Source organism: Phoxinus phoxinus (assembly GCF_949152265.1).
Source record: "Phoxinus phoxinus genome assembly, chromosome: 3".
NCBI lineage: Eukaryota > Metazoa > Chordata > Actinopteri > Cypriniformes > Leuciscidae > Phoxinus > Phoxinus phoxinus.
The window spans coordinates 12,230,210-12,252,482 of NC_136878.1; the positions used below are offsets into that span (position 1 = coordinate 12,230,210).

General features: G+C 38.5%; 1 protein-coding gene across 2 annotated transcripts in view; it reads right to left on the minus strand.

Moving 5' to 3' along the window:
* wscd2 (WSC domain containing 2) overlaps nt 1-22,273 on the minus strand; it is a 49,689-nt gene that overhangs the window by 15,735 nt on the left and 11,681 nt on the right. For both annotated transcript variants that reach the window (XM_079607743.1, XM_079607744.1), the window contains 2 exons: nt 11,888-12,002; nt 9,595-10,472 (listed from right to left, as the gene is read on the minus strand). In XM_079607743.1, the coding sequence (XP_079463869.1) occupies nt 9,595-10,021 (427 nt within the window). In that variant the 5' untranslated portion in view covers nt 10,022-10,472; nt 11,888-12,002. The remainder of the gene's footprint in view (nt 1-9,594; nt 10,473-11,887; nt 12,003-22,273) is intronic.

Genomic DNA, 22,273 nt, shown 5'->3' on the forward strand with positions numbered 1-22,273 from the left:
TCCAGCTGCTGATGAACATTAAACACATTGATAGTTAATCAAAATCCTTCCTACTTTAAAGCACAGAGCAATTATGATCACAGAACATAAAGCCCAACATTAAAAATAAACATTACCGGTAATTAATTGTGCATTGGTGTGGACACTAATATACGCTACCATTTAAAAGACTGATATTTTTTAAAGAGATTAATACTTATATTTAGCCAGGATACATTAAGTTGTACTAAAAATAGAAAAATAGCTATTTAAATGTGTAATAATATTTCCCAATATTATTGTTTTTTATTGTATTTGTATTGTATTTTAATGCAGCCCTGGTGAAAAATTAATATACTAAAATGTATTTGAAATATATTTATTTTATGCTAAGTATACTACAAATACAGGTATAGATTTTTTTCACTAGGGTTAGTCAGGCTTCTTTCAAAAACATAAAAAAAATATTTTACCAACCCCAAACTTCAGAATAGTGTAGTTGTCATAATAGTTATTGTTATAGTTTTCGTTCTTGATGTGAACGGACATTTAGGAATGATAATATCAAATGTTGATTTAAAAGTGATACTTGGAGTCTGTTAGTCAGCTGTTTGACAAGCAGTAAAAAAAAACCAGCAATGTATATATAGCTGACATGTTTCAGCTTTCTACATCTAAGACCTTCAGCAAACACACTTTCCTACTAGACCACGATGGAGGTCACATCATGTATATTTAATCACATCACCTCAAAGAAGAAGCTTTTAGTTCAAAGATTAATGAACTGACTTTACAATTACTTACAGGAATATTGGGGACTTGAGAAAGTCAGAGCTTTCCAGTTGCACATGGCTAACCCATACATGTGAATAGTGTTAAACTTCTTTAGGATAACCAGAAATGCTTTTAGGATCACTGTCACGGCTGTACTTTGTATTGTCTTTGTCCTTGTGCGCGCGTGTGTGTGTGTGTGTGTGTGTATGTGTGGCGCGTGTTTGTGCTTTCCCCCTACAGGCGCGCTGCGGAGCTGAGCGGTAATCAGGTGGATTGAGTGCACCGGTGCACAGGTGTGCCTATCTATAAAAGCTTCCTGTTTGGCGTCCTCTGGGAGCGTTCCTTCTTGTCACACCGATCCCTGGCCAGGACCGACGTGTTGATCTGCGTTGCGGCGTAATTGTAGAGTTTGGAGATAGACTTTGTTGTGAGAAATGTGCCAATAAAGAGAGTATTGTAACCGCCGAAAATCGCTTCCTCCTCCTTCATTGTTGCTCCCTAGTAAGGGCGTAACAATTGGGGGCTCGTCGAACTAGATTTGTCTTTGAATTCGCGCAAATGATTTAGAAAAAAAAAAAAAAAAAAAAAAAAAAAAAAAAATGCGTTGTAGGAGGATAAGTGAAATGGAGTACGTTTGTATATTTTCCGCCTATTTGTAAATTGGTATAGTTTGGAACGCTCCATTAGTATAGGCTCGGTAATATTGTTTTGAGAGTATTTGAAGAACAAACCTTCCGGGTAGGATTAGTACGTGTCTTTGGACACGTAGATTTTTTTTATTTTTGTTTGTTATTTTTGGTTGACTCGGGACTTAGAGCAGTTGTCTCGGGGGCACATCCGAGGTTTGGGGGGCGACTCGGCAATTGGTCGTTTTCCCAAACTTGCGGGATTTGGTGCGTAAATACCCGGTCTTGGGTCGACTGAAGACTAGGGTCAAGCTAATTTAAGTGGATGGTTTAGTTCTTCAAATAAATCCGGATTTCTTATTGGAAAAAGAAAACACAACTTTTTGTGAGTAGCCTAATATTTGCTGAGCGTGTGGTTACTGGTAATTATGGCGACCGATGTTATTGAAACATTTGCTCAGACTCCGTCTGACGAATTGTTAGCTGGAATGACCAAAGAGCAATTGTTGGAATTAGCTGCGCATTATAAAATCGAGCTAACGTATAATGATAAAAGGTCAAAAGACGGAATTAAGCTAGTCCTTGAAACTGCGCTATGTGATCTGAAAATTTTGAAAAGATCTAAATTGCCTGATTCAGCCGCGTTGCCTGCCTTAGGTGCGCCTATTCCAACCCTTCCGTTTTCTGCTCTAAGCACTCTTTCATTTGAGCAGCAGAAAGAGTTGTTGCTGATACAGCGTGATACGGAGTGTGAGAAGCGTCGCTTGGAATGTGACAAGGTGCAAATGGAGCTACAGTTGGAGGAAAGCCGGCAACAGTTAGAGCAACAGCGTTTAGATCTTGAAAGGCGTCGACTAGATCTGCAGGAAGAAGGTAAGCCGATGGGGGAAGATTTTGATATTGATTCGAAGAAACTGAGTGTGGCTCATAATTTACGTTTGGTACCGCCGTTTAATGAGGCTGAGGTGGAGATTTTTTTTCTCTTATTTGAGCGAGTCGCAGTGGCGTATAAGTGGGGTGATGTTGAGCGCGCTATGTTGCTTCAGTGCGTTCTAACAGGTAAAGCCCAGCAAGCCTATTCTACGCTATCGGATGCTGACAGCCAGAATTACGAAGCCATTAAGGCGGCAGTGTTGAAGATTAATGAGCGTGTTCCAGAGAGCTATCGGCAGCAGTTTCGTACATTACAGCGAAAGTTGAATCAAACAAATGTTGAATTCGTAAGAGAATTGACTGTGCAGTTTGATCGTTGGTGTACAGCGGCAGATATTTCAACCATGGATAAATTGAGAGAGTTAATTCTCTTTGAACAATATAGGAATACACTTCCTGAGATTATTGCTACTTATGTTGCAGAGCGTCAGGTTAAAACTGTTTCAGAAGCTGCACTGCTGGTGGATGATTGGGAACTTATTCATAAACCGCGGGCCGAAAGGTTTAGTGAACGCCAAGTTCATACACGGCTGAATTCTCCCGTTGTCCCTATGGGACCAGTCAGGCGTTTTGTGAAAACATCAAGTGACTATGATAGCTGTAACTATTGTCTGGGAAAAGGACATTGGAAGTCGAATTGTCCAGTACTTAAGTCAAAGACTTCAAGTGCAAAGTTTGTTAGACACGCCCATTTTGTGAAACCTGCTGTCCTGGCTGCGTCGGTTCCTGTATTAAATCAGACGGGGTTTTTAAAAGGAATGCCGGAGGGAGTGCCCAAGAATGTAGAGAATCACCAGCAGTTATTTAAACCGTTCATTAGTAATGGTTTTGTGTCGCTACCAGGTGGTGTTGACAAAGTGGCAGTGAAAATTCTTCGGGACACAGGGTCATCTGAGTCGTTTATTTTGGAGTCCGTGTTGCCCTTCTCAACTGAGTCGCACACTGGTAGCTCGCTTTTGATTCGCGGAATTGGGTTTAATACATTATCCGTACCCCTGCATAAAGTTAATCTGACCTGTGATCTAGTGCATGGGGTGGTGGATCTTGGTATACGCCCTATTTTACCTGTTGACGGCGTCTCACTGATCCTGGGAAATAACTTAGCAGGTGGACGCGTTTGGGTTAATGAATCGCCCTCTCTGGTTGTGACCGATGCACCGTCCTGTACTGATGGTTTGGATGAGAGTGCGCAACAGTATCCGAAAGTGTTCGTTGCGTGTGCAGTGACTCGTTCTGCTGCTCAGCCTAGGGTTGATGAGAAAGTAAGTGAAACTGAATCGTCTTTCGTTTTGGGTGATTATCCCATTGTGGTTTCTCGGGAGGATTTGTCAACTGAGCAGCAGAATGATGGAACATTAAAACCACAATTTGAACAGGTTGTTGACAGCAGTGAAATTCGTGACCGAGCTCAAGGCTATTTTATTGAACAGAGTGTTTTACTGAGAAAGTGGTCCCCGCATGCTGTTGATGGTATGGGAGATTCTGTTATTCAGGTCGTAATACCAGTAAAGTTTCGCTCGTTAGTGTTGAAATTAGCACACGACCAACTCGCCGGTCATGCAGGTGTTCAGAAAACGTATGACAGAATTCTTCGTTACTTCTACTGGCCCCGTATTAAAAAGGACGTTGCCAGTTTTATTAAGACCTGTCATACATGTCAGCTTACCGGTAAACCGAACCAGTCATTAAAACCAGCTCCTCTGCGTCCAATTCCGGCTGTATGTCAACCGTTCGAACACCTTATCATTGATTGCGTTGGCCCTCTTCCTCGCTCGAAAGGTGGAAGTGAGTTCCTGTTGACAGTGATGTGTCAAGTTACGCGTTATCCAGCTGCGTACCCATTGCGCTCGATTAATACGAAGTCTATTGTGAAAGCGATGACTCAGTTCGTGTCTATTTTTGGGTTACCGAAAATCATTCAATCGGACCAGGGAAGTAATTTTACGTCGAAATTATTTGCGGAAGTGCTTTGCGAGTTGGGTATTAAACACAATCTGTCAACAGCGTATCACCCCCAGAGTCAAGGGGCACTTGAACGTTTCCATGCTACGTTAAAATCATTATTGAGAGCCTACTGCCTGGAAATGCAGCGGGACTGGGAAGAAGGTCTGCCGTGGTTGATGCTAGCAGCCAGAGAGGTCACGCAGCAGAGTATTGGTTTTAGCCCAAACGAACTGGTTTTTGCGCACAAAGTCCGGGGGTTATTGGCTGTCTTGCGTGATCAATGGGTTGACTCAGAACCGCCTGCAAAATTGTCCGAGTATGTACTGGGTTTCCGTCGTCGGCTCTCATTGGCAGGGGCAGTGTTAATTCAAGAGGATGATGCGGGTATTGAGCGGCCGGTTTGTTTTTTTTCGCGGAAGTTCAATAGTCATCAGAGGAACTACTCCACGATTGAAAAGGAGGCGCTTGCGTTGATTTTAGCTCTCCAACATTTTGAAGTGTATGTAGGTGGGAACAGTTCAGCGGTAATAGTTTACAGTGACCATAACCCGCTTACCTTTTTACACTCTCTTAAAAATCCAAATCAACGGCTGATGCGTTGGTGCTTATTCCTTCAGCCCTTTCATTTAGATGTTAGGCATGTGAAGGGCTCGGAAAATGTAGTGGCCGACGCGCTGTCTAGGGCACCATTGTAGAACAGTGTGGTAAGGTGTTGCCGTAGATTAAAGATGAACAGGGTTTGTTGTTCTTTTTAGTACGTTAAATAAATTTGTTGGTAATGTGTATAGGCCTATACTAAAATTGTTTGTTAGTGCGGTTATCAGTGCTTAAGTGTTGTTGGCGGAAACTTATTGGTTTCCTTTTCTTAAGGGGGGGGGGTGTCACGGCTGTACTTTGTATTGTCTTTGTCCTTGTGCGCGCGTGTGTGTGTGTGTGTGTGTGTGTGTATGTGTGGCGCGTGTTTGTGCTTTCCCCCTACAGGCGCGCTGCGGAGCTGAGCGGTAATCAGGTGGATTGAGTGCACCGGTGCACAGGTGTGCCTATCTATAAAAGCTTCCTGTTTGGCGTCCTCTGGGAGCGTTCCTTCTTGTCACACCGATCCCTGGCCAGGACCGACGTGTTGATCTGCGTTGCGGCGTAATTGTAGAGTTTGGAGATAGACTTTGTTGTGAGAAATGTGCCAATAAAGAGAGTATTGTAACCGCCGAAAATCGCTTCCTCCTCCTTCATTGTTGCTCCCTAGTAAGGGCGTAACAATCACTCAAATTGAAGTTTTATTAAATGTATCAAATACATTTTTATCTTTATTATAAAAATATACTTCTGCTTATTCCATTAGTTAAAAAAATAATAATTATATCATACACTCTCTGATTTTAAGACTCGTGTCTACTGTTAAGCAAAAAGGATTTTTAGGAGAGATGAAGCATCTGCCAAAGGCTATGAACTAACAACAGCTCTCAAATGTGTTACTATAGCGTTAGAAAACACACACACGCATTCATTATTTACTTCAACAGTCACCAAAAGGGCATCTCATTCCTCCAGCTTAGCATTTGGTTTGCCATACTCCACTGAGCTTCAACCATGGCCTTCATTCCATGACTGTCTGTGATAACTGACCAATGACACGCATGTTGAAGGGCCAATCAGCTCGTTCTAATCAATAGCTGCGTTCTGCTTCGCAGGGCACACAGTGTTCACTACACCCCGAGCACTTCATCTGACAAAAACAAGCTAATCTGGAATGCCATGTAGCACTTGAGTCACACTAGTACGATGATATAATATATGCATGTAAATAATTATAAATCATAATTAATGTTTTATATAAGTGTGTGTGTAAAAGAATAATTAATAAAAATGATTTCATAAGAAATGTATTATATATTTAAGTACATTTAATTAATCACAATGTTCTTTATAACTGCAAACAGAAGCATACAAACTGAAAGCATACCTGAGGTGAATTTAGCTTAATAAAAAAATATATGTATTTATTTTAGTCAAACTTCATGAAGTTCTGAGGTGGTGTGCAATAACTGATGGGTAAATTTCACTCTCCACTTCCTGTGAAGTGATATCACATTATACACTTGTTCCCTATGCTATTCACAGTGCCCTTTCAAATTAAACATATATGGTGTATAATAAATCCCACCTAGGATGAGCCCTGTAAAGTCATTTTGCAGGGCACTGTTGGGCAATTTAAACACACTCAAGTGTTTTTATATTACAAATTTTCTCCTTTAAGACACTGAATTAAGACTCTTTCTCCACTGAGGAGAGTGTCTGAGGTTGCTATCATTGCAAGGAGAACTATGCTTTGTGGTTTGTGTCAAGACAGAAGTGCAACATTAATCACTTCTTTTTTTAACACACAACCACATGTGTCATGTCTGTGTGAGAACGTGTAAGGGTATTCTGTTAAATAAGGCAATACTGTGTATGAAAAGACCAGCATTGACAGCAGTGTGTAAAATGCTTAAGAAGAAATACATCCGTGGTCCGTCAGCTTTACCAGAGAGACTATAGCTTCACCAGCTACTGTACATTGGCAGCTGTGTCTTGGCTATGGTGGTGCACAAAAACAAATAATATATATATTATTAATCAGTGTTTTTGTCTCAATATCAATTGAGTATCAATATCTGAACATCCTTTAAGCAAAAAGATACATTTACTTTTTTCCAGATTTTTTGTCTTTTTTTTTTTTTTTACAAATTCATATAAGATATAAAGTCTTGTTTAAACAGAAATGTCCATTTGTTTAACTGCTCTGGTAAAATCTAAAAACAAGATTTAATTTTCCTTCTCAAATAAATGTATCTTGTTTAAAAAGGGGTCATGACGTTTATTTAGTTTATTTGTTCAAACAACACGCGATAGAGCGGTTTCAGCGTGGAACGCTGAGTTTAACAATGCCCGCAACGCGGATCATATAGTTCATATACAGACCGGAGCAAGAGCGTTTCAAGTTTATGGACAGATTTCATATACTCTAGTGCTCTAAACATGAAGTAGCACAGTGTATGAGCAAGTCTTCTTCAAATGAAATATATGTGCTAATAAGGACACTTACACAGCCGTACGTCTGATCATGAACACAATGACACAATGATGTTGTAGACTGAAGATTCAAACAACAACGGACAAAAAAGTAAGATGCCTTTATTCTTTATCAGACGTTTGTCATTTGTTCAGAGACTGTAGTACTTGTAAATGTAACTAATATATTATTATTAGACCTTTAAAATGTTCTTCCGTGTTTTCCCCTCATTCCTGTGAGTTTGTCATATAGGATTATATTTTTTAAATACATCAAGGTGCCTTCAACTCAGTTTTTTCTCCATGCTCAAATTTTAATATTCATGTGTCTGTATGATGAGTGTGTTGTAGGTCTGTGTTTTATTGGTTGTTGTCTCCCCTCTTCCCGCCCTCTACACTCCCACTTTTCCACAGCTTTACACGCCCATTTCTTGAGTCTTTTTGAACTCTACGGTGTGAACGACAAGGCTAAAACAGGGGCACTTTAAATGAGAACTCCGGTCAATTTTAACATTGAGCTAATTTTTTTGTAAATTTGGAGTGCTGTCAATACAGAGAACAACGACAAAAATCGGTGTTGCCTACACTGTTATCCTCTTTTTAAGATTTGAACCCTTTTGACTTGAATGGGGCCAGTTTTAAACCTGCTTTTAGCCTCTTAACATCCTTGATGTGTCACTACAAGTGCCCAGCCATGTTAGATGATTCTTTTAGAGTGAACACGAGTGAATCTGACTGCAGTAGATGTGAAAGATATGAAAAAAAATTGTTATTTCAGCCAGCGCAAATACCTGTATTTACTTCCAGTTTCCGGTCGAAGTCCAAAGTAGTCGATTGTCGAGTTCACGCGCGTGATCATAGACTACTTTGGACTTCGACCGAAAACAGGATGTAAATACAGGTATTTGCGCTGGCTGATACAACATCATTTTTATTCATATCTTTCACATCTACTGCAGTCAGATTCACTCGTGTTCACTCTGAAGGAATCATCTAACATGGCTGGGCACTTGTGACACATCAAGGATGTTAAGACTAAGAACTGGTTAAGTTTAAAACTGGCCCCATTGAAGTCAACAGGGTGCAAATTTTAAAAAGAGGATAACACGGTGTGTAGGCAACACTGATTTTTGTCGTTGTTCTCTGTATTGACAGCACTCCAAATTTACAAAAAAATTAGCTCAATGTTAAAATTGACCGGAGTTCTCCTTTAAGGGGCAGCTCCTTTAAGGCTTGTCAGTAAACGGCCACTGTTATGGTTGGCTAACATCATTGCATAGGAAACAGCATCAATGCCCACTCAATATTGCACGCGTGTGAGTGTTTTAAAAACATCATCCATATAAAAACCTAATTTACAAACAATGCATTCTGAAATAATTTACTTCCGGTTTGTGATGCAGCTGCTGTCAGATCCAATACAGCTGACTGCTTCATCCTCCTACAAATGTTTCTTTGCAAACTCTCCATTACACTGTGCCTCGTTTACAAAACAAAATGCTCCGAACAAACATATTTATCATCTGACGCGATCCAGGACACTAAAGTTAAAATGAGTCATCAACTTGTTTCTGGCGCGAGATCCTTCTGAAGTCTGTACAAGACGCAAATTAGCTTTTTAAACTGGACGTGTTAAAGTGAACGTTCTTTCACTCTTCCAATTGTCCTGTCGACAGACTTAAGCGCGTGGAGTACTGTATGTCAGAAAGTGAATACGCTTCTGTATAATGTATCCAGTGTTGACAGCGTCAATGATTATAATGGGCTCTATTAGCTTTTGTCGCGACGTTCACATCCAGTGTAGGCACATTAAGTGACTGAGTGTCAGTGGGCGGGGCCTATAGTGTGAAGATGTATAACTATTCGTCAATATCTTGCTCTGGGGGCAGTTATATACAAATGTATTTACCTGTGTGACATCACAGATGTTAAAAGGAGCCGTTTTTGGAGCTTGATTAAATAAATGCTTTGTTTATAACAAGGAAGATGTTTTAAGCTATGAAACTTGCAGGATGTTTTAATGGTACAAATACCTTTTATATGTCAAAAGATTAAGGCAAATTTTATTTCTCATATCATGACCCCTTTAAGGGTGTTGAAATATTTTTTTAAGACAAAAATATTGATAGTCAAAATAATTTTTTTGTAGAATTAACCAGGTTGGACTAGTATAGTTTTGGTTAACATCAGGTCATTATCTATCACTATAACTGGTCAGGATGGTCTGTCTATTTCAGAAGTTAAAACAGATGTTACATTTTTGGTGCCATGGTGAGGGAAATGTTCCTACCTCTCCCATCATCCATCTCTTTGGTGGTTCTTCCTTTGGATCCATGGCTCCAACTGCTGCTATGATCGACTCCTCTTCTGGCCCACTCCGGTGCATCCTGTGCTCCATTTTCCTTCATCCATGGTGGTCCAAATCTCCGGGGGGCTCTCCGTGTTTCCTTAAACACCCTCCCCAGGAGCACCAGACCATCAGAGGTAGAGCTCCCACCACCTGTGCCGCCCCCACCTTCGGGTATAAGTGGGTCACGGCCGCTTCCAGAGGCGCTAGTGGTGGAAGTATCGCTGGAGAAGCCGGAGTGGAGAAAAACAAGGCTGCCAGCGGTGAGGTAGAGGAGGATGAAGGTGAAAAAGCGTACCGGTTTACGCCGGAAATAGCGGTGGATCTTCAGCAGCGTTCTGGCCATGATGGGCTCTCGAGCCACACGCATTGGCCTTTGATGTTGCACAGAAACATATAAACTCAGAGACAGCACCTTCCTAAAACGTGCATTGTACTGCGAGTCCCTTTGAACCACTAAAACGACTACCTAACTAGGAAACAGCAGTTGTAGTGACGGTACTGATGTTTAACACAGTTTGTCCATCTGTTACGGACCTGAAGACACTTCCCCAGCTTTCCTCTGCGGCAGTATCCAGGAATGCGGTGTGTCCGGTGTCTTTCTATGTCCTCAAAGAGACAGCGTTAGAAGAGAACGGTGCTACAGCAGGGGCCATGTTGTGAAAGACGAGTGGCAGTGAAGACTGAAAGATGATATTGCCGTGGCGAAGCTTTCACTCCTGTTATCGGACTCTCGCTCTCCAGAGGCCTTGTTTCTCACCAAGCTGTCCGTCAATCAAAAGCAGCGCTGATTCATTCCTGACTCAGTCCTCACTCACAGACTGAAAAACATAACATGACAGATACTGAAAAAGAAGTAAATACTGATGAGGTCTCTGAGCAAAGAAAAGCACTATATCTGAAAGCGATTAAGGGCATAGAGCTAGAATTCAATAACACAATGCAGCAGATTCATGAACACTCAAACCATCAAACACAGAAGCGAGACACTTTTAAGTGCCCGGCTCTGCAGTGAGCAGAAATGTGCCAACAAGAGCCTGTACACATTTACGCAACAGCCACACTGAAAAAGACAGAGGCTGGTCAAGTCTTAATTATGTCCAAAAGCTGTTTGGCTTGAGGATGTTTGTCTTTTTACAGATATTTCCAGACGACAAGGCTGATATTTATAATTAAAATGTTCATCTTGTGATTTAAAGAACATCTTTAGGACATTAAAAGAGTAATTTAAAATGCATTTGTTCTTCTGTTGATCGTTCTTCTTTTCTCGTAACAAAACTACATCAACATCACATCACTCAGGGATACACAGTGCCAAAAACTCATTAATTAATTAACCAAAAATGTGTTTCACACAGATGAAAAGAATTATGTGTCACAATCTTACTTCTTAGCACAGTATTATGTAATAAGTAGCTTTCTGAATACTGCTATTTTCCTAAATAATATTTTTCTAATTTCCCAGTAAAAATATCGAAATGTCCTTAAAATAAGATCAATTCGCTTTAGAAAATAAATGCAAAAGATGTGTATTCAGATCTTAATAAGTCAAGTCTATTTTTCATACCACAATGAAAACCTGGAAATATCCCAACATTTTTAAAACAATGAAAGGCAATTGACAAAATGTTAATAGATTTACAAAATGTATGAAGGGAAAATAAATTGGTATTTTGTTTTAACCATAAGCCCCACAAAAATGGTTAGATTTAAAAACAAGACTTCATGTGTACATTTTTGAATTTTGTAAAATATCTATCTTGTTTAAAGGATTTTTAGATATTTATAGTTGAAAAGTTACTTGAGAAACAAAACTGGTATTAAGACTTTGTATTTTTTAAACCATATATTTTTCAAATCCATTTGGAAACTTGAATCTGAATGTACAAAACATAATGAGGTAACTGCTTAAAAATATAATAATAATATCAAACTTAATTAAAGATATTTTACTAGAAAACAAGACAACAACAAAAAAATGTTTTTTAGCAGTGAATAAATTGTGGAGCTAAACAGGATAGAAGTAGTCCATTCCAGTTCTCTCAAAGACCCCAGTGTCCACAGCGGGCAAAAACATTCAGGCAGAGTGTTTAAACAAGCAATCATAACCAGCCTCATTCCGAGGGTAACGGAAATTTCCGTAGCTAACATCTCTCTACAGACTTTGCGTGAATGTGCATGTGAGAGTGTGTGTGTGTGTGTGTTTGGGCACACAATGACCCAATGTCACCGTTACCTGACCCTTGGGCTCCCACCTGCCGCAGTCAGAGCGGAGTCAGGCTGATGTTATCGTGACAACATTCTAAACCAGCAGCACACAGACTTCATTCAGCGTAGATATAGCTCAGTTCCTACAGAGAGGGGAGGGAAAGAGAGGGAAAATTCATTTAAATTCATGTTGCACACCAGGGTGTCAAGGATTTCACTTAGTGTAAGCTCTTTTTTTTTATTTGCCTTAAGCACATGTTTTTTAACTTTGTAGACCCAGCCCTTTAAACGTGCTTGTGTGTGTGTGTGTGTGTGTGTGTGTGTGTGTGTGTGTGTGTGTGTGTGTGTGTGTGTGTGTGTGTGTGTGTGTGTGTGTGTGTTTGTTTATGTGATTTATAAGGACACAAATTTGTATAATGACATGCATATTACACTGGTATTACAACTAAAACGTGGTTTATGAGGACATTTCATGAGTCCTCGTAATTCAAAATAGCTTAAAAAACATAAAAAAACAATGTTTTATTAAAAATGTAAAAATGCAGAATGTCTCCTGTGATGGGTAGGTTTAGGGATAGGGGCAGTGTAAGGGGACAGAATATACAGTTTGTACAGTATAAAAACCATTACGCCTATGAGTCCTCATAATGTAGTTGCACCAACGTGTGTGTGTGTGCGTGCGTGCGTGTGTGTGTGTGACAAAAATTATTCGATTTTCTCACTGTCAAACATTAATGGGACGTGTTCATAGTTAATTCTTTATATTTAACCTTAACACTGATATCTACACACATCGTTATTAACTTGGAGGACATTCTCAGGGTAGCAGGATATTTAAAAATGGAAAAAGGTGGTTTGACCTATTCTTTGAGGTTTGACCGGATTGGTGTTCTTTGATGGATATTTTTCACATTCACACCAAATAAGCTGAAAAAGGTTCAGTAGGAGAGACTCGTGGGCAAACCATGTCAGAATTAATCTTGGCTGCTTGAGTTAAGGGCTATGACCTCAGGTTACAGTCCACAGGCTTTTCCATAAATACCCACTCCATTACTGCTAGAGGAGGCAAGCCACTGCGCATCAGCACACAGAGCGCCACAGTGCCATTACAGGCCCTTCCTGCACATGCCCAACTGTAAATAAAAAATACCACTGCTCCTGTGGGACCACCCACGCTGGCACTGTCGCATACAGACTGTAAACCTTCAGCTTGACTCAAAGAGTCTTTAAACAAGTGCAAAACTGCAGCATTTCCCATATAAATCTGTACGGTTTTGTACGGTAACTACTGAAAATTTAGTTAAGTTAGCAACATTACCGTTAGTTACTCAAAAACACTGATTTTAAACATTAAGAGATATTTTCAAACCAGTGAGATGTTTAAATTCCTTCACGTTTTCTGGATTCAAGCACTGGCAACAAGCGTAGCTTTAGAACTCTTTTGTTTTCCCATTTGACTGATTGGGCAATAGAAGTAATAGAGTATCTGAGGTCAGGGGGGGGAAAGTCCATGGATGTCTTTCACTCTCCACCCAAGCAGTTCACACGATGAGGAATTGAGTTTTGAGTTTTGTTTTCACATGCTAAACTACTATCAGAAAATATATGGGGGGGTAAAACACAAAATCACAATATTTACAGTAAATTAAAGATTTTTGTTGTTGAAGAAAACTAAATTTTGATAAAGCAACAACAAATGTTTCCTATCATAAATGATGTAAGTGACTCTCCCACACATGTGAATGTGGTTTGGCCACAGTTACGGTTCTGTAAAGAATACAGATGGATGTCAGCAAGTTGCCAAGAGATGTGGTTATCAGTGTTACAGGAGAATGGGTGGGGCATATTTTGGTTTGAATATTATGAATTTGAATACTACGTGGACATGAATGAACATATGCGCTGATTACTGGACTTAGTTTTTGCCTGCATGATAAAACAGGTGGAAAATAAGACTTGCCCAAGTGAGCTCTTTTGACTTGGACCAATAAGTCATCATCTAGCAACCACCAAAAACACCTTATTAGTGGTCAACTGATTTTTTTTTTTTTTTTTAATGGCTGATATCTTATAGAGCAGGGTGGTCGATGGCCGATATTTTATATTTATTTTTCTTAATATTTAATAAATTAAAAATAAATTATTTGAACTTATACTTATGGCATACTTTAGATGGCAACTTCTTTATTCTGTAATCTTATTACAGTATGTTTAACAAATAAAGAAACTTAACAAAAAAGAAAAAAGGACAGCACAGAGAAAAAGACATGAATATAACAGAGTGGCCAACTGATATGCAGCATAGTTTGAAATCATAGGTTTAAAGTTTGTAGATCGTGCATCTCCTGTCCGCATTAAATTTGCACTGACCGACCGTCACGCACAGATGAACACGCGTTCGTGCAGACTACAAATGCACACTTCAGAAGAAGATCTCACAGCTGGATTCAACCAAGTCTGCAAGGTTTGTGAAATTAAATGTTAATTAGATATTCAAATATTTGTTTAAAGATAGGGTAGGCAATTTCGGAGATGCTAGCTAGTTTTTTAAAAATGCCAAATATCAGCAGATATCTGCTTTGGCAATATTATCATTTGTCCACTACATCTTATCAACACTAGACTCATGGATGAGACTTTAGCAATGCACCACTCACATTCACTAGAACATATTTAGTTTTATGCTGTTGCTGTCATGAATCTTTCATTTTCCCCATTTCACTTTTAAATGACAACAGGAAATTGTGATTGCTGAAATAACCATCATGACATGACTACAGAAGCTGATTCTTCTGACTGACAGAAGGGTAATTTATTTATTTAGGATTTAGGATTTATTTTGTAGTAGAGATTAACATTATTCTGAGCACACATGAAACTATCTTTAGTTGAGTAAAAGCAGACATTCCCCAATCCCTGCCAATAGTTCAGAGCAGGACCTCATGTAGTGTGTTAAAAACGACTGCATCAGCATTTCCCGATTAAAGTGCCATGACCCCGGGACCACAGGGGCCCTTCTCTCCGTCTCTCTCTCACTCTGCCTCCTCATGTTTTCTTTGTTAAGCGGCTATGGCTTTCACTTCAGATTACAGGCTGAATTCCACAGCTACCGTGATGATGTTTACATTAGAATCTACAGGCCGCAAGATCTTGCCATAGACCAGCATTTTTCAAACTTTGACAAGCACTTACATTTGCAATGAATGCCTAAGTGATCTACTAGTGAACAATGCCTTTGTGTATTTAAACTCTGGTTTACTGTCACATTTCAACATATCAGACCATATTTACTTACTATATGTAATTTTATTTGATATACCACAGATGCGCCATGCCTTCGCATAGGTGAAATTGTCTCATCAGCAGAAAGATATTTATATAAGCATGTATTTTGTGCACAGAATAAAAACATCCTAACAATAAAACATGATTTTATATATATGAATCCAGGATCTTGAGCAGCTATAGGCTCTATACAGCATAAAAATAAATACATTTATAGTATAAAGTGATTTCACCAAGTAATTTAAAATGTGAAAGTCATTCCCATTCATATACAGTACCTTGAGGCTCGAATGTGCTTTATTCTAGATATTGGCTTAAGGAGTTTACTTTATGTATGATCAACTATTAATAGTTGAACATTAATATTGTATCAATAAGACAAAGAACTAAAACTAGGGCAAACTGAAAAACTTTGGCAAACTACTTTTTCTCAATGTTTCATCTGTTATTTTCCCCATACTGTGGCTTTAAGTTACAGAAAACAGTGCACAGAAAATGAGTGTGAGCAGAATATGCCACATATAAAATATTGAGGCAGTAGTGTGCAAGACGGCTTCCCTGGTTACTGTTAATACTTCAATTAATTAATTATACATTAAAAATACATTTATTTTAATGGAAAGGACTTAACTAGTCTCTTTACTTTAGGAACATGTACCCCAACCTACACCCATGAACTGCACTTGACATCATCTCTCTTGGCTGGATAAGTTATATGGCTAAAGCCTGTTTTAGGCACACAAAGGCTGCCTCCCCCTGCTGTTTTCATGCCAGTCATTTTAATTAGAGGGATGCCTGATCTCTTAGCATGTGCCTGTTACTGGCTCTATGCCCAACTGCAATTAATTACTGGTGTGCCTGCTCAAACGACCTGGCAGCCACATAACAATTTCTCAGTGAGAATCTGCAGGGATTTCCTCTCCTCCGTTTGATCCTGCTACCAGGGTTTACACGCCACTTAAGGACATTTTCCTGGGTGTAGCAGGTAAGAGAAGTGGGTTATCTGAGCGCCCAAGACATCCTCTTTGAGATCTTGACAAGCGTGTATTTTGCCAATACCGTATACGAACTGCTTGTGTGCCCTTGAGTTCAGAAACTGGTTTCGAACTCTGATGTCAGACTCCCTACCAAGCAATTTTGCATTTAAAAGACGTCTAATAGCCGTCCAAACACAGCTCAGACGTCTAGGCTAAAACAAGGCAAAATTTGGACAGTCAGTGAAAATTTAATAGACGTCTATTATAGCTCAAGAATAGTCGCACAGGCTACGCAATAGAATATGTCAAAGAAATGAAACACCTTGTAATCAAAATCCAATGTTGACTTTGCTTACATGATGGAATATCATACATCTCGCAAGTTATTTTTGGCAAAATTCAAGTTCAAGGTTATTTTGGCTAGAAGTGGGTTACTAATAGCCGGACAATATCGGGTCTATAGTTAAAGGTGCAGTCTGTTAGAATGACCAGACTGCACCTTCGAATAGTGGTCTTCGAATAGTGGTCGAAATCTGTACTGCAGTCCAAATTCTAAATATTGGAGATCGTTGTCGTCTCCTCCTCCTCCTCCTCCTCCTCCTCCTCCTCCTCCTCCTCCTCCTCCTCCTCCTCCTCCTCCTCCTCCTCCTCCTCAGCCACGACACTCACGCGGGTTGCCAGTTTGAGGACACAAAACAGGAACAAGCACAATTGACAATGAAAGCCGAGGAGACTAATACACTGTAAGTTGATGAGTTGATTTATGCGCGTTTTAATATGCTCTCGTTCGTAGAGATTTCTAGATGGACTTTTAAGGTTGGGTAGAATCTGCAATCTCTGACCCAGTTTGTTTGCTGGCTGCAATAAGTAGTGTTTCCTGCCAACTGGCATCCCGGGGTGTCGAAATACTATTGGGTGAATTGGCCGTGGGCGAGATCACACAGACAAAAAAATAAACAGACATTCCAACACGGAACGCACATTTCAAAGTAAAATAACTGTCTGTAGAAGTGTTTTTCAGATAAACGAGTGTGAACTCAGCATGTTTTCTAGATATCTGCAAACATATTATGGTATTATTATGCTTTAGAGGAGTGAAAAAAGTTACATACAGCACCTTTAACCTAGACGGTGAAATGACGGCTATTGCTTGCTGGGTCCGGTCTACACCAAAACTAAAAAAATATAAATGTTTTAATTATCTAAACAGTTTTTCTATTGCACTTTACAGCCTTCTGAAAATACATAAAGCTCAAAACAAAACTTAAAAATAACACTGAAATACAGTACATGTCATGAAAAGGAAATGAGATATAGCTGCAAAACCCTAAAAAAATTCATCCAGACAAAAAAGGTGAAATATATATTTAGAATGTATTAGACCGCAAAGGGAATCTCTATGTCTAATTGTTACTTTATCTCCACTGAGAAGCTATTTCAATCAAAATGTCTAACATCAGCTAATAGTGACTGTAATGCTTCTATGGCCAGCACAATAAGAGCATTGGGTTTTACAGTGAAGCTTAAACTGAGGGATTGGAGAGAAGTGCCTCATTGTAATCTTTATAATATTACATAGTCCATTACCCTCAATCCTCATGCTTTTATTCATCTGGGGAAACAGAAGGAGGTATGGACAGAGTAAAAGGGAGCCAACAAAAATAGGTTGAAAGAACAGTAATCCCATCACATATGTGCTGTACAATAGCACTGATCTTGTGCATGATATTCCATACTGTATGTGCATTTGGCAATCCTTGTTTTCCCTCAGATCCCCTCACCAATCCTGACTGGATTATGAGTCTTGCATCTTGTATTAAAACGTGTGTAGAGGTCATCAACTGTTGGGAGGCTGTACAGGGTTTTTTTTTCTTCTTTTTTTTTCTAAAGGATTCACATTTCTATATTTTTGTTATCATTTTAGTGCTCAATGTTACTAAAAAAATAAGACAATTTCTTTCAACTGCTAGAAGAGGACTTTAAAAATCGGAGACATTTTTATTGCACTATTGTTCTGAAATGTTTGCGACAATGTCCATTGTGAAAAGCTATATATACCTAAGGCTATATTTACAGATGAAAAAGGTACTTACTGCTCCTTCATAAACCAATTAAATGATGATCAGTTTATTATTTCACAATCAACAATGTAATTACATTTCTATCTTCATTTTTTTGTGATACATATAGCTTTCAAATGTTTGTTTGTTTTTTAAGTAATACTTTTATTCAAAAAATACATTTATAATTTCAAATAAATGTTTAAGAGTATAACTGTTTTTAATGTTGCTAATAATAAGAATGTTTCTTAATTTATGTTTCTTCACAAAATTATCATATCAGAATAATTTCTGAAGGATCTCATTGCTTTGTCATTGCAGGAATAAATTACTTTTATAATATGAAAAAAAAAGAATTTTTTTTTTTTTAATTGTAATATTTCACAATATTACAGTTTTTACCATATTTGATCAGACAAATGCAGCATTGGCATATATATATATATATTTTTTTTTATATATATATTTTTTTTTAATCTTACCGACCCCAAATTTTAAAATGGTATGAAACTGTCTGTTTCATACATGTTCATCTGTTTCAAAATGGTATGAAACTGTCAAGTGCACAAAGACGAATAAATAAGGTCTTTAATCTCCAGGATATTTAATACCACAACATTGACAGGACAAAGAACAGAAAGAACACAGGGTGTAAATACACAGGGACAAACGAGTTAATTAACAATTAACAACATGATCAGGTGTGCGTTTCCCAAAAGCATCGTTAGCCAACTATGGTCGCTCAAGTTCCATTGAATTGTTCCATTAATGACGGAAATTGCGACCATAGTTGGCTTTGGGAAACGCACCCCAGAAGGATAATCAAACAAGCTGAGAAACTGGGTCAAACAGGCAGACAAGGAAGACAGAACACAAAGAAACATGACCAAAACAGAACATAACTCTTGACACATGCAAGGTGAACTTTGTCAATCTATCTAAAAGGCCTAGCAAATAGAGCTTTTAATGCTTTTTTTTCTTTCTTAGATGTCTGCAGGCAGAAAAGCAAGCGAATAAATCTAGAAATATCTGACTCATTGCATGATTGCTATGCATCCAAGTAATAGCTGTATTTCAAAAATGAGTCAATGACTGACCTGAAACTCTCAAGCTATTCCAATCAAGATAATGAGCATTGAACTGATTAGATGTTTTCCTGTTATTCTCATTAAACCCCATATATTCAATGACGCCTCACATTAGCATGGACTGGCCTTGAAGGTAACACTTTACAATCAGGTCTCATTTGGTAACATTAGTTAGTTAACTACATTATTTAACAAAACAAAAATTCTACAGCATTTATTAATCTTAGTTGTTAATCTCAACATGCTAATGTTGAGGATCAAACCTTGTATCTGTTAACAATTTGAATGCACTGTAAATTAACATGACCATGAATATTAACATTAAGTAAGGGATAATGTACATCCATCCGGTTGTTATCTCGGAATAAACCCCTGACAGGGTGACGAGGAACCCGACGCGAAACGGAGGGGTCTGGCATTAGCCTGAAGGGGGTTTATTCTGAGATAACCACCAGCTGGATGTACATTTTCCCGCTTATTACACGGCTACTTGCCACTTAAGTAAATAATAAGACACAAAATATTGATCTGAGTCTAAATATTTTATTAGCTCTTCCGCGGAGAGAGCAGTTGCTAGCGCGGCAAGTTCAAACTAGACGGACATAAGGGATACGGTATACAGTCACTTATTACACAATTTCGCCACATAAGTAATTATGGGGATAAGAGATACTGATTGAACTTATTTTAAATTGTACCTGTTTGTTATCATATAATCTAACAGTGAACAAAAAAATAGTAACAAAATGGCAGAAGCTGCGTTTGTGAAACGAGAGAGCGAGGCCATGATACTGGATGGCATAATTAATTAAATAACTGTACACAAAATAATGATTCGACTGAGTTTTAATTTTTTTTAGAACACAAAAGGCTAAACTTTCAAAAGAAAAACTTTCAAAAGAAAAAAGAAAAAAAAAAACGTTCGCAAGCATATAGCGCTGCTGACTTTAGTAACCGGGATGAGCCTGTGTTATCTGTTTTCAGTGGTTGTCGAGGAATATCATCCGGCTGGATGGCGCGATTGACCAATCAGAATCAAGCATTCCACAGAGCCGTGTAATAACAAAGGTTAATAAATGCTGTAAGAATATTGCTCAATGTTAGTTAATGTTAGTTAATTAATTAATTAATTCGCTAATGTTAACGAATAAGGCCTCAGTGTTCACAATGTATTATTAAATGTTGAAATTAACATTAACAAAGATTATTAAATATAGAAGTATTGTTCATTGTTAGTTCATTAACTAATGTAGTTAACTAATTTTAACAAAATGAAATATTATTGTAAAGTATTACCACCTTTAACATTTTATAACGTCTGCCCGAGGACTGTTTTTTTTTTTTATTTTTTTTTTACCATACTTATTACTGCAATTCATGTCAGTCATACAACACATTTAGCTCCAAGAACAAACATTGTTTTTATTACAGAGATTGATGCAAGCTGATTCGATGTACTGAAAAACATCGAGAGATAAGCTGAATAAGGCAACTCAAGCAGAAACAGTCAGATGCACACACACTCACAGAGTTCACTACGGCAGTGTTTCCTGTGTCACCTTCGGTCAACGCGTCATTAATTAACTTAGAGGAACAGTCTGTTTTTCCACACTATCGCCACGCCGGAAAAACGCCTCACTGATCTTTCCTCAGGAGTGTGGCTCTCCCTTCCTGGACGCTGTTCCCAAACCCCGGCGATTTCCCGCTTTATTTACAACACACCACATACAAAATTGCTGTATTATTGTTTTAATGGGTTAACAAAAGCTCACTCGGGTGTAATTTGGACCTCATATTCTTATATAGGAATCATAAACCCTTGGGACACAGTACTATCACAAAATCATAGCAACGAACACAAACACACAAGCCTGCCCATCTACTTCAATCTGCCACACGCTGACCTCAGCATATCTGAGCAAAAGAGGGAGAGGGAGCAACAGGCCAGTAATATAAAAATATTTTTGAGCCTGACCAGGATGGATTTTGTTATCTGACTAATGTCAGTCAAACACCCACCCACACAGACCAGCAGATCAGAGCCAAGAACCTTCCGCCTTGATACAGATCAATCCTCAGCACAACGCCAGTGCAATCTTCTGCTAAACAAATCAATGTACAAATCCCAAATCAAGTTCAACTCAGATCAACTAAGTTCTAAATTACTTAAAAAACATACTTGTGTGTGTATATATATATATATATATATATATATATATATATATAATATATAAATTATTATTTAAAAGTATATACAAATATTATAAATGGATAACATACAAATATTACTAAATTAATATTAGTAAAAAAAATATGGTCTAATAATAAGCATGTAAATCATTTTTACATTATGTAATTGGTTTATCCAACAAACAAAAAACATTATTATCTGCTTACATTTAAATGGTATACTGTAAATGAGCCTAAGACACAAAGAAGTGTGACATCTACACTTTACAGTAAACTGACTGTGAGACACTATAATCCTGTCTGTCTTTTGCTCCTAAAGCCTCTTAGTCTAGACGGACTCCTCTCAATAGGTGAGAGAAAACCAGACTCAACACTGATAAATAACAAAATCTCCCCCTCAAGCAAATGATGAAGAAAGCATAGTGTTTTCTTATTAAAAAAAATTACGATTTAGGGTGGGGTCGGAGGGGAATGGTGGCGGTGGGGGGGGGGCTATTGACGGACATTGGTACACCAATTGCTGAAGTGATCATTTTAGTTATACAGCTGAATTTTCACACAAAAACGTGGTATATTAGTCATTATTTTCTCACCTCCCACCCAAATGATTCTTCACCCAAGAGAAGAGAAGAGAAGAGAAGAGAAGAGAAGAGAAGAGAAGAGAAGAGAAGAGAAGAGAAGAGAAGAGAAGAGAAGAGAAGAGAAGAGAAGAGAAGAGAAGAGAGGATACCGTTCATTCCAGCTAGAGCTCAAGTTAGAGTTGGGTTAGTCTCATTAGAGCAATGGAACAGCAGGAAGAACACACAATTCAACT